Source organism: Rhipicephalus microplus, chromosome X (assembly GCF_043290135.1).
Source record: "Rhipicephalus microplus isolate Deutch F79 chromosome X, USDA_Rmic, whole genome shotgun sequence".
Taxonomy (NCBI): Eukaryota; Metazoa; Arthropoda; class Arachnida; order Ixodida; family Ixodidae; genus Rhipicephalus; species Rhipicephalus microplus.
In genome coordinates this window covers 20,306,533-20,320,667 of record NC_134710.1, presented here as the reverse complement: position 1 = coordinate 20,320,667, position 14,135 = coordinate 20,306,533, and the positions used below count along the sequence as shown (strand labels likewise).

Sequence of the window (14,135 nt, the reverse complement as noted above, 5' to 3'; positions counted from 1 at the left end):
TGATGATCCAAAGTGTCGTTCACCTGAGTTCGATTTGAATAGGTGTGGTAACAAAAGGGTTAAAAGTTTACTCAAGAGTGTCATTTCTCATTTTAATACAAAACTTAGGCAAAGGCTTTGCCTAAGGTTTTGAAAACCTGATAATAAAAAGCCTTTTTTTTTTTTCATATAAGGCTCCAAAAATCTTGTCAGAATTTTTTATGTCCATTTTTTTGGAATATTGTGTTATGTAATAATGTCGGAGTAATGAATACTAACTCTACGGAAGGTTTCTTTTGCATTAAGAATCTTTACAGACTACTGAAGTTTGTAAATATTTGAGAACAGATCACAACTTTAAGAACTTAATTATGGCCCGCATTGAGATGCACTTTATTGCATGTGTGCTTGGATTGAAAATCGGCTTGGTACCACAATCAAAAGCCAATAAATAGTCTTTCTTATCTGGCAAATTTTATCACTACAAGTTTTTGTTAAAAAAAGGAAATAATTTTTAAAGATTCCTGTAGACGGCAACCTGAAAATTTGTTCATACAGCAGCCTCTTTATTGAAGTTCCCCACTGAAGGTGATTGCAAACTTCAAAAAATATTTTCTTTCTTGAAACAAAAAAGCTAAATGTGCAGTGTACAGTTTTCTTTGTTTCTTCCTCGATGTGAAAAACTTGCCATATAAGTTGTATATATTTACTTTTGATTGTTTAGCTAAACAATGAAGAACTTGAGGGAAAATCGTATAACAGAAAAAGTTATTGGGGCAAATGTTTTGAGTAGAGTTTTAGTTTTCATCTGGGAAGCTGCTGCCCTGATGGAAGCAAGTCTCCATTTTGAAACATCTGCTTCAGCAACATTCCTTGTCCAATGATTTTTGGTCACTGCTTGTATAAACACTTTCAATGGAAGGCCATCTATCACAGTGCAAAATAAGCTCATTAAAGTGATAGACAGCCCCTGTAAGCTAGGAGGCATGAAGGTTTCTCTTGACTAGTTTTGTTTTTAGAACTAATCAATTTAGACTGGTTACGCTAGCAAAAATGGCTCCTAAAATAGTTTTTATTATATGACCTTTTTTTTACAGGTTCACTTCGGAGTACTTTGAGCAGCCTAAGCGGGGCTATGGCCCTAACGTGGTTGATGTGTTCCACGCACTCAAGAAAGGCAACTTCGAAGATCCTTTTGGACCTGCCAAAAGCCAGTTTGAAGGCACAGGCTCGTATGGAAATGGTGGTGCAATGAGGGTGGCCCCTGTTGCATTGTTCTGTCACAAGAATATGGCAGAAATTATATCTGTGAGTTCAATTAGTATGTTCTTAAACCTGTCAGTTTATTAAGGGAAGTTTAATAATTGCACCATTATTGATGGTTGCTTCACATTTGCTAGTCACTAGTTTACTCTATGGAAATAGTTGCAGCTGAATTCTCACTTGGCCTGTACATTTTAGAATAGTGGAGGGAATAATTTCCATCAAATCCTTTTGGAGTTTTGTCATGGGGAGAGCTGCTGCTGGTTTCCTGTGTTAATAACTAGCACACAAGACAGCACTGTGCAGTGAAACAAAATTTGTAGCTCCCATCGGTACCCTTTTTGACGTGCCGATAGCCAGCTCTGTTCTCTATTCAATGGTTGTCCAACTGTGCAATTTGTGCCATTTTTCTATAGTTTTTTTTATCAGCTGCACTAACATTCAGTATTTTGGCCTGCTTGCATAATGAGAAATTTTTGCCATAAATTCTTTTCCTGGTTACTACCTTAGAAAAAAAAACAAAATCAATGAAGGCCGCTTAGTGTTTTATTGGTCAGTTGGCAAGTATTGCATCAGAATATAGCCATCATGGCTGACATTGAACCTGCTATGTTGTTTGATGCTAAGTATTCTTCATAGCATTATAAAATATGTGTACTACAGTAAGGTATTTCAAAAATGTCTCAGGATGATAACAAATGGACCCTTAGGGGTTCCATAATTTGAAAACAGTGCTGAAATCGTACAGACAAGAAAAAACACAAGGGCAATAACTGACTGGCAACAAAGAGTTTAGTTAGCATGCTCAAATATCAATTGCCACACTCGTTTCTTTTTTTTTTTTTTTCAAGTTTTGTTATCGCCCAATTACACATGTAAAGGTTGCCTTGCGCACACCGTGCCGATTAGCTAAGAAACCTCAAGATAATCCTGGAACATTTTGATGCAATGAAGCACAAAATGCAAACATTGCAGATTATTCTGGAACTTGCATGGCCACTTCTGATAAGACCGGAGTATTGAACGGTACATGTATAAATGCCAACGTACCGCAGTTACTCAAATCTAACGCGCACCTTTTTTCCGCTTAAGCGAGTTTATAAATCGCATGCGCGTTAGAATCGAGTACAAAAAAAAAAATTACGGTCAATCTATTGCCATTGGCAATTCCAAAATGGCCGCCCCCTACGTGCGTCGGCATGGCGCGCTGGCCATTTCTGCCTATGTGTTTCCCATGTGCGGCACTTCGTACGTGTGCTGAGGAGTTCGTCATCTAGTAGTGCATTAGCATCGGCGGCGAGGAAGGGCCGACTCTAAAAACTCGAGTGCACCACGATGCCGCTTTTAAAAGAAAAGTCATCGCGTGTGCAGAAACGAACGGAAATCGGGCCGCATCGCGGTCGTTCGGAGTTTCCGAAACGTGCGTGCGGGACCGGCGGAAACAAAAGCAGAAGATTGTCGACAGCAAAGCTTCACGCAAAGGCTTCAATGGAACACAGCAGGGTCGGTTTCCGCAAATTAAAGAGCTGCTCGGCGAGTATGTGCTTGAGCAGCGAGCGGCACAGCGGCCCGTGACGACAAAACTGCTCCAAGTGCGTGCTATGCAATTAGTCTTAGAAAAAGGTCTAATGCGGAGCCAGTTTAGAGCGAGCAGGTGCTGGCTAACTAACTTTATGAAGAGGAAAGGCTTTTCCCTCCGAAGGGGAACATGCATATGCGAAAAGTTTTGCGGAGGAGTACGATGAAAAGCTTCACAGTTTTCACAGGTTCGTCCTAAACTTGCAGCGCAACAACGGCTACCTGCTTGGGCAAATTATGAATGCCGATCCGACGCCTCTTTACTTCGACATGCCTGGCACCACAACCGTCGAGAAGAAGGGGGCGAAACAAGTTCGCGTGTTGACATCGGTCTACGGTAAAACTACAGTGACGGCAATGCTCTGTTACACATCAGATGGGCACAAGCTTCGCCCGTACCTCATATTTAATTGGAAAACGCTCTCGAAAGGAGTCGTTTTTTTTCGAGTGGTGTGATCGTGCGGGCCAGCGAGAAAAGTGGGTGCGCGTCGCGATCGATGTCTTACGTTCTTTTTTTCTTTCCGCGGTCGAAATCGGGTGCGCGTTACAATCGAGGGCGCGGTAGAATCGAGTAAATACGGTACTTCACCGCTTCTCACTTTTTTCTACAACCGGAGCCTTGTGTGCTGATCAGTGTGCGGCGTGCATTGCTTGCTGTAATTTGAGTTTCAATTATGTGGCCACAAGTTTGACCAAATTAACAGTTTCACCTTGAAGACATTGACTGCTCCCTTCGTCCTCGTCATGAGTCTGTGTCTCTCATAATCATATGGTGGTTTTGGGACGTTAAACCCCACATATCAATCGTCATGATCCCGTGACAATATATATACCACCCACCAAGTTTGAACAGCACGAAAGGCATTAGCATTTGAAAAGGCACTGTTACTAAAACACTGATCCTAATATGGTCAGCTAGTTACTACAACTTTGCACTGCTATAGTCTATTTTTCGTGGGACGTATGGGCACCGGCATTTTGGGCTGTGAAGCTTATATTTTCTTGTTTTTGCATATTGCGACATGAATTAATAAGGCCATGAAACATCGTATGCACCAATCCAACTCTTTTAACGTGCACATGTCTGCTGCAATACTGTTTGTTTAGTTGTTTAAGATTCAAAACACAAAAGTTAACAGCCCAGTATGGCGGCACTCAAACCCATCTGTAAAATAGTCAAAGAGAAAGCAGCAGGATTGAATTTTGGCTATGGTATTTACATTTTATGGGTGGTAAATACAAGAATACCTATGTGCAACAATTTTGGGACATGTTTACTTATGAAGCAGCGCACAGAGACAAGCACAAAAGAAATAAAAGGGACACCGCTACACTCGAAACTAGTTTATTTTGCAGTAAGAACATGGTTAATATACAACATGATAGTGTACCACGTGTTACAATGATGATCAAGCCTCGGGGAACAGCGAGGAGCAGCTACAATCTAAGCAATGAGACACTGGCTGAGCTGTCTAATGTAGCATTACTTGCTAACGCTCTCTTGTGCTCAGTAAGCCTTGTGTTTACGCACCGGCCAGTTATGTCGATGCACTTTCCACAAGACATGGGTACAGAATATACCACCGCAGTTCTACACTATAAAAAATGTAGAAACATGCTTAACGGAGCAACGAAATCTATCCTGTTTTGCCCATCCCTTTCGAACCAGCCTGACACAGACTCTTCTGAGTTCATTTGGTGCAGAAAAAGCAACATGTAGGTCTTATCTGCTGCCTGAATTCTATAGATTATGTGATACTTTGTGTGCATACCGTATTTATTTATTTCATTACCCACAGCACCAATTGGCATTACAAGGGGGGAGCATTTACAAGAAGTAGAATACAAAAAAGATACATTGTCAGCCAAATAAATAATCGGTTGCCTCAATTACAATCTGCAACACAAATACATATGTTAATGAAAAATGCAACACTCTCAAGAAAAATGCAACATATTCATTCTAACATAGAATCGAACAAATCATTGGAGATGGTATAGGCAATGCTAGAAGGCAGTTGGTTCCATTCTCTTATTGTTTTGGTAAAATCATTTTTAAATACGTCAGTCTTGCTTGCTATTTCTCTTATCTTGAACCTATGGTCAACGCGGTGTGAGGCATAGTATGGTGCAAGTAAATATTTCGCTTTATCGATTGCGACATGACAATGATAAATAGCGTGAACGAACTTCAGTCGCAATTTGTGTCGACGGTTCCGTAAGCATTCCCAATTTAATCTGTCTTTCAGTCTTGCCACGCCAATATCTCTACTGTAAATTCCCAATACAAACCGAGCAGCTAAATTCTGGATCTTTTCCAATTTATTAATGTCTCGCTTAGCTGGAGGGTCCCAAACTGTGCAGGCATATTCAAGAATGGGTCTAACATTGGTCTTGAACAATAAATCTTTAGTAGCAGCAGGAAAATATTCCACATTTCATCGCAAAATTTCAGCACTTTCCTAGCATTTGCTGCGACGTAATCAACTTGCTCTGCCACCTTAGCTGAGACGTAAAATAAACATGGAGATATTTGTATTCAGATACCCGTTTTAAGCTTACACCATTCATATGATAACCACTCACATGTGGATTCTTTTTCCTTAAATGTCACAAAAACTGTTTTATTTAAATTTAACTTCATATGCCATTTTGCACACCATTCGCCAATTCTGTTCAGGTCTTGTTGAAGCGCAACTTCATCGTCCATACTTTTCATTTCTCTATGTAACACACAATAATTGGTAAATAAACGCATTTGGGATTGGTTACCATCAGGTATATGATTTACGTATAAAAGAAATAATAGTGGCCCCAGCACAGACCCTTGAGGTACACCGGATGTGACATTTGCGATTCGAGATTGAGCTCTGTTAACCATGACAATCTGCTTTCGTAATGTTAGGTACGATCTTAGCCAAGAAATTATCTGCGGGTGTATATTGTAAACTGCAAGTTTTTTTACTTATGAAGCATAGGGCACAGTGTCGAACGCCTTCTGAAAATCTAGGAACGTGCTGTCTATGAAAAGCTGATGATCTAGAGCTTTTGCTATGTCATGTGTAAATTTTGTTAGCTGTGTAACACAAGACAGTCCTTTCTGAAACCCGTGCTGTGCTGAGTTAAACAAACAACCCTCATTAATATGTGCCACAACAGAGGTATACAAAATATGATCTAAAATCATTCAAGAAACTTCGTCAGAGACACTGCTCTATAGTTACTGCTACATCACTATGGGCACTTGACTTATAGATCGGAACAACAGCCCCAACTTTCCAGTCATCCGGAAGAAAAGACTCTTCCAGGTATTTGTCATAAATTATTTTTAAATATGATGCCACTGATGTTGCACAAAGCTGTAAGTAACGATTTGGAAGGCCATCAGGACCACAAGCCTTTGATGCATTTAACCCTTGCAGCAATGCTTCAATGCCACGTGTGGAAAGATTGATGCTATCCATCTCACCTATGTCACTTCTGCTGATATCCCTGTTTTCGTTGTTTCTTATCACTGGGGTGAAGACGGAGCAGAAGTACTGATTAAAGCTTTCGACCTTTGCAATGTCGTCACTTACAGTGTTATCGCCTATAACCAACGATGGAACAGCTACGTTGTCGTTACCATTTCATTTTATATGCTTCCATAATTCTTTGGGATTTTCCTGTAATCTAAAGTGCAAAGTACCAGAGTAATAATCTTTTGTCTTACGAATAGCGAGCTTAAACTCATGTAATATTCTACAATTTCCTTTTGTTCTCATCTGTGGGTACCATTAGAAAAATCTGATAGCATCACTGCCTCTTCTGTGTTAGTCTGTACAGTGATTTGGTAAATCAAAGTTTGCTTTTGGCACACCTTGGGGATAATGTCCAGAATGGGATAAACAGCTGTTTTAGTTCTGCCATTTTTCGCTTAAATGATGTCCACAACTTAGCTACACTTTCAGTCTAAGCTGGTGTCTAAAAAACCGTCAGGTAGGAATCCTGGGCCTCATTAATATGAGCAACATTAGCATTCTCAAAATTGAATATTCGCCTATTAGGACCAGTTACGGTTTTCACATAGTCAACACTCAATTCGCACACCACAGTATTAGGATCACTTATGCCAGGCACAACAGTTGATGAAACAAGTTCCGGTTGGTTTGTGAGTACCAAATCTAAAATATTTTCTCCCCGTGTCGGTTGTGATGCAGTTTGTTCAAATGCGAAATAATCTATTAAATTTTTCATTTCTTGACTGCAGCTATCTGTTGTTGTAACAATATTAGGCTGTTGGCACCAGTCGAGAGGAGAGTTGAAGTCACCATCGATTACTATTGTATCAGCCTGCACTGTTTCGATAACTGCTGTAAGCTGTAATAATGCGCTGATGGAGGAGCCCGGTGGTCCGTAAAATATTCATGCTGTTAATACTTTGCTATTTCGCAGCATAAGCTTGCAGAATACTGCCTCGCAATCGCCTACATCCACGTTGACCGAGCATGAAGAAACTATACTATCTACTAAAATGAACACACCTCCTGCGTGAGAATTCTTATCCTTGCTATAGGCTGTGAAGCCGTCAGGAAATACTTCATTGACAGTAATATTTTCATCTAACCACGATTCATTTTCTAGGGTTACAGTTGGCTTTAAAGTCTTAATCAAGCTATTGTGATTATATAGTTTATCTTTAATACTTCTACAATTGACCAGAAGAAAAGAAAGCTCTACAGCCTCTCCCCGTGACGGTCAAGTTAGGGGTATAACTTGTTTCGCGCCATCGCCGTACACGTACTTCTGCCCGTTCATGATCAGAGTAGTATCACATCGAAGGCTCACTTTATCACCTTCTTTCTTGCTGGATTGAGCATATTGCCATAAATAATTTCATTTTGTCCTTATCGTTTTAGAATCTAAAAGTCCTCCGAAATGCAAGTGTCACTTCCTTTTAGCTTTATAGTGCTGCGCAGAATTTGTTGCTTTTCTTTAAATAAGGTGAAATTAGCAATCAAAGGACAATTTTTCCCGACTGAAACTTTCCGAGTCTGTGGGCTCGTTCGATTGAAACAGACTGCATTCTTAGTTTACTCTGACAAATTTTACGGACACAACCTTTCGATTCTTCACCAGACTCTTGACCTTTCTTGTCATCCACTCCGTAAAAGAGCAAGTTGCAACGTCGGCTACGATTCTGTAGGTCTTCAATTTTCAACAGGAGTGTCTTTATTGCCTGTTGCTGCCTTTCATATTTCTACATTCCCTAACTGAGACCGCTAAATCGTCAAGGCAATGCAACTTTAACTCTAATGTCTGAATTTGCAAGCCAAGGTCACTTATAGCATGCGTCTGCTGTGTCTGTGCTTCCTCGATAGCTGGTACTTTCGCTGTAACTACACTTTGGCTTTCCAAAAACTGAGCAAGTGTCACCTCAGACGAGGGTCCTGGATTTAGTTCAAGGTCACTACACTAGAATAGCAACAAAAAATGGAATGAAAAACATCGCACTAAGCGAAAACGCCGGGGATGACGCGGCACTCGCTCAGGACAAGAATTCGACAAGATACACTCAAACAGTATCGGGCATGGAATTGGCAAAGCATAAACAAAAGACCGAGATGAAAAAGTCATATTACCAACGTGCAACGGCAGTAATAACCAAGTGAAGCACATTGCTTCCGCGGTGCAGATTCCAGGCCCGACTGTGTCCATGACAGTCGCTGGTTTTTGTGGTCCAGTGATAAGGATGCAGTTCAACCAGTGTTCATAAGCCGGCTCCGCACTTTCACTGAAATCCGCGGCAGGTTGTGTCAGACGATCAGCTTGGAAAATCGTAGAAGTGGTGTTTTCCAGTTTGTTGTCACGACCAAGCGTACTCGAATCCCAGCTGCCATCAGAACTTTTCGCTGTGGATATTCTGTTGACCTGCAAAACCAGTAATAACCATGTGAAGGTTATCGCTTCTGCGATGCCGATTCCATGCTCGTATTGAGACACATTTCTTTTTAATCTCTTCAGAATCCCTATCTTTTTGAGACTGGTTCATAGATAAACTCCTGCGCACATGCCGAACCAACTAGGCAGCAGATACAGTCTACGTGTTGTTTTTTCTGTGCCAAACAAACTCGGAAAAGTCTGTGCCAGGCTGGAGCGAAAGCGATCGGCAAAACAGGATAGATTTCGGTGCTCCATTAAGCATGTTTTTACATTTGTTGAGTGTAGAACTACGGTGGCATATTGTGTACCCATGTCTTGTGGAAAGATGTACATTGACCAAACTGGCCGGTGTGTAAACACAAGGCTTACTGAGCACAAGAGAGCATTAGCAATGCTTACTCTCACATTAGACTCCATTGCTTAGATTGTGGCTGCTCCCCGCTGTTCCCCGAGTCTGAAATACTTTCTAATCACAAGTATCAGGTGACCAGAGAAGTTATCGAGGCATTCCACATCGCTAAAAGAAAATATAACTGCATTAGCCAAGTATTGACTAGTTTAAACGATTGTGAAGTGTGCTTTTTTAAAAATATGCTATAACTTGATCGTCATTATAGTACGCGGTACATTATCATGTTGTATATTAACCATGTTCTTTCTGTAAAATAAACTATGTAGTTGCGAGTGCAGCGGTGTACCTTTCGCTCCTTTTGAGCTTGTCTCCGTGCGCTGCTTCATAAGTAAAAAAGAACTATCACCAACTCACCCAATTTGCAATGTTAATAAATTTTGTGACACATTGAAGAATTTGGTGTTCTAAGAAATATTTTGGAGTCTCAATATACTTTGTTATATTAGCCAGTTTTGGTTCTAAGACTTCAAAGCCCAACGGTTGTTTGATTGCTTTGTAGAGTTATTCTTGTCATTCCTCCTGCTGACAATTCAATACTTCTATGCTGCAACAAGGTGGCGTTGCCACTTAATCTGCACATGTCGCACCTCTGACAAAGCATATAACCTTTGTTTAGTGCAGACATATTAGGTACAGTCACTTATTGAATGCATTTTGTGGCAACTACGCAAGTTTATTCATGTTCGAGAAAGCGTTGCACGCTTCTTCAAGCCTCTTATGTTGTGGTAGAAACCATAATGTTAGTGAATTAGTTAGAATAATTTTGTTGTCTACTGCTGTTTAGGTTGCTGAAAAACAGGCACGCATCACGCACACTCACAAGAATGGCTATAACGGAGCCATCCTTCAATGCTTGGCGGTGCACCGTGCTGTTGCATTGGATGCCCAGGTACCCCTAAACAAAGCGGCCTTTCTGGACTTTCTTGTGGAACAGATGGACACCATAGAGTCCAAAGGGACCAAGTAAGGATGAAAGCGCCTTGCTTCAATGACACTTTGGGTGTGTCCTGAGTTAGCATTGTAGCGATGTGTGATGTGCTATCCAGTAGTAGAATCTAAGCGAATAGTAAATGCTTTAGTGGAATTGCTGCTTACTAAACTGGATCAATGGCCTCTCATTTAGTTGCTTTTGAATGCTGCATGCCCATACATCTGCAGTAAATACCATATTTACTCGCATAATAGGCACACTTCTTTTTCAAAAAATCCGGCTCGAATTTCGGGGTGTGCCAATTACGCAAGGTAGATTTCTCGGAACATTTTTTCAACTCGGTTCTCGCGCTTTAAATCTGCACATTTGTCAAGTAAAAGGCAACCTTTATCATTTACCAATTAATTCAGCATTACAAACATACCTATGTACCTTTTAATGAACAAGCGAGAGCCATTAACTGCACACTCGCACATAAATTTATTTACACAAAAGTCGCAGGTGTTCCTCCTTTTTCCTATTCGGAGTCCGAGTCGGAGAGCTCACATTCATCCTCGCCGAGCGGGGATTCGTTTTCGTTGTCCCAATCATCCACACCCCACAGCATGTCATCCTCACTCGCATCCAGTGCATTCGAGATACCCGTCTTCTTGAAGCTTTTCCTGACAACTTCTTCGGAGATCGCCTGCCATGCTTTCACAATCCAAGCGCACAGCATTTCCTCAGGCGGCCTCTTAATCTTACCACTTGGAGTCAGCTGATGTTGTCCTCCAGCCATCCAGGTGGTGTACAGCTTTCGAACATTGTCCTTGAAAGGCTTATGCAAGGACACGTCCAAAGGCTGCAGTATCGATGTGAGGCCGCCCGGAATCACTGCCAAATCTGTGCGCAGCTCCTGTAGCTCATCATGTCCACGGTCTACTAGGTGCCCACAAAACTGTCCAGGACAAGCATGGACGGGAACAACAGACCACCCGGGCGCCGACCCCAGACTGTTTTCACCCAATCCACTATGAGTTCCGCGCTCATCCAGCCTTTTTTCTAGGCTCTGACGTAGATGCCTTGAAGGAAATTTGCCTTTGGGAGCGCCTTACGTTTAAAAATAATATAAGGCGGTAGCTTGTGCCCATCCGCTGTCACTGCCAGCATTTCGGTGCATCGTTGTTTACCAGCGCCAGACTTTCTGACGATGGCACTCCGTGCACCTTTCTCCTCCACTGTCGTGTTCCGTGGCATATCAAAGCAAAGGAGCGTTTGATCAGCATTGCCGATTTGGGTCAAAATGAAGTCTTTCTGCTGTTAGAGCTTTATAACGAAATAATGGAAGTCCACCACTTTGTCCTCATATGCTGCGGGCATATGAGGACACAAAGTGGTCCGCCTTCGCAGTGCAAGGCCATGGCGCTGCATGAAACTAGTTGTCCATCGGGAGCTGCCTTTAAACTCTTTTGCTTCGATGCGCTGGGCTCGGGTTATTCTGCGCGCCTCAGTCCGCACAATAGACAATGACACAGCACAGCCGTCTTTGTCGTAGCTCCCGTATATGCCAGACCAGTTGCTCTTCGTTCGAATACCTGCCGGCCTTGGCCCCGTGGAAAGCCCGTCGTGTCTTCGTTGTCGCCTTGTCTTCCTTCTTGATCCCTTCAGTACCGAATACAGGTTTCTCCACACCAAAATGCCTTCTTGCAGCCCTGATGCCGTGCTCGAGCATGTACTGCACTGCCTTCAGTTTAAATCTAGCCGTGTAGCTTGCGTACTTCCCTATGGTGGAACCAAAGTCAATACACAACCACAACATACACACACCGTTTACAAAGTGGCACTTCTTTCTTTTTCTCTGATGATGGTGATGGGGATCGAGCCATGGCGTTGTACAAGTGACCTCCATGGAGCGCAGCGATTTGGGGGGTATCAGTAATTGATGGCACAGCCGTTTTTTTTTTTTTCGCTCATGGACGCTTTTTTTTTTTTTCAAGTTTTATTTCGACAAACACGTTGGTTAGGTCGTTGTACTTAGATTTTTTTTTTATTTGCTCATTGATTTGCCTTCTTTTTTTCTTCAGGGTACGGGGACCGCGTTCCGACTGAACCGCTGGGTGGTAGAATCGTTTATTATCATGGCCAAGTTCGGAGTGCACCTATTATGTGTGGAATTAAACAAATCGAATTTTCTGTGACCAAACTAGGGGTGGGCCTATTATGTAAGCGCGCCGATTATGAGAGTAAATACGGTAAAACTCGTCTTGAAGGGCCAGTAGACAGGCTCGCCCTCCAAACAAGCTCGCCGATTCGTACAGTACACTGCGGCGATCACATTTTCCAAATATTAAAGTGCTGCACACCGCACAAATCCTCCGTTTCAAAAAACTATTCTAGTGACTCTTTCAATCTGACCAATCCCCCTTGTATGCGTATTGATGCAAGTGGGACCATGGGCAACTTGACGTACCACTGAGCTTGTCAGTTGGGCTTTTGCCATACGAAATGGGGCTGTTGCCCTGCAGTGATGCAGTTTCGACTGCGCGGTTCGCTTTTTCATTTTCCTGTGCTGCCTTGTGCCATTTTGTAGAGCCCAAGACTTCCAAAAGAAGCGGTATTGCCAGAACGAAAGCCTTCATTATAAATAGGCGTCTTGCTACTTTACCACTAGGGGAAGGGTGCTTTACGAACTGCGTTTCCACCCCACGCTGCCATGACACATGCTCATGTCTGGGATGCCCTGATCGGGCTGTGGCTGCGCGACAGTCATGTATTGCCGACGTCGTGTCACATTGCCAAAAAAAGGCAGAGTCATGACGACGGGTACGCCTATGGTGGGGAAGCATAGCGAGGCAGCAAGAAATTTGAAACCAGCTAAAAAAGATGTTTCAACACTTGTAACTTTTTTATTATAACATGTATTCGCAAACTTCTTGCGACAGGATATTCACATAGCAAAACCATGACGATTTTCGGACCTCGAGGTTGCTTACTGGCCCTTGAAATGAAACATATAGGTATCATCAGTCTTTTCCGGTTCAGTTTAACAAGATTATACTGTAGGTTCTTACTTCTCTGATACCTACCGGAGCTGTGGCTTTTTTCATCACTCAGCTATCACAAGAATGATGATTAGCTTACAGACATGTCTGAACTTGGTAGTTGTGGCTTGAGACATTGTTGTGACTTTGTTAGACTGCCCTCATTTGGCTTATGGTTTGCAGAACTTTTTTTCTAAGCCGAAGAGGCAATGAAATGCGGCACGCTTGTACAAGTACACCAAATTGTAGCCTTTTTAACACTAGGTTTTGTTCAGGATTTGTCCATTTGCAGTCTCAAACCTGTTTGAGACTACAATAAGAAGTTTGGGCAAACTATGTACTAATCATTTCTTTTCTATGAGAGCAGAAGTGCCATGTTTGTAGCGCCTGTGGAGATTAGCTCAGTGTTTTTTTTTTTATTTACAGAGTACCTACATTGCCATATAGTCATTACGTAGGGGGGGGGGGGGGACAAAAAACAGTCAGTACAAAGGAATTTGTTGCAAAATACATAATGCACATACAAAAAACACTGCCACCTTCATCAGAACTTATTAGTGCATCACAAAATACATTTTCATACACACATAAAATACATAATCCCAGAAGAATTTCGCAGCGTAGAAAAAAGTACCGTAAGTCATTATTTGTTATAATAACCAACTCTCTTATTGTTGGTGGAAAGAATGAGTGAGAAAAAGTATTGGATCTGCATTTGAAGGTGGAAATATTTTTGCTATTGCCTTGCTATTGTCACAGCAAGTAGATGTGTAGGGGGGTTGAACAAGGTAGCTGTGGTGATTGATTCCTGTGTTAAAGTAATATATCTGGTTCAACAGTTTAAGCCGTAGTTTCTGTTTACGTACAGGTAGCAGATCTCATCGCAAAGTGGCCTTCATTTGTGAAACGCTGGCATAGAGGCTATAATTATTTAAAACAAAACTTGAGGCTTAATTCTGAAGTTTTTCTATTTTATTTATAAGGTAGTCTTGGTGAGGGTCTCATACTACGCATGCATAATCAAGTGTGG

At 41.9% G+C, this 14,135-nt stretch overlaps 1 protein-coding gene across 3 annotated transcripts in view; it reads left to right on the top strand.

The window, feature by feature from the left end:
• LOC119175700 (ADP-ribosylhydrolase ARH3) overlaps positions 1-14,135 on the top strand; it is a 29,213-nt gene that overhangs the window by 3,129 nt on the left and 11,949 nt on the right. For all 3 annotated transcript variants that reach the window (XM_037426643.2, XM_037426644.2, XM_075881924.1), the window contains exons 3-4: positions 1,077-1,287; positions 9,939-10,117. In XM_037426643.2, coding sequence (XP_037282540.2) covers positions 1,077-1,287; positions 9,939-10,117 — 390 coding nt within the window. The remainder of the gene's footprint in view (positions 1-1,076; positions 1,288-9,938; positions 10,118-14,135) is intronic.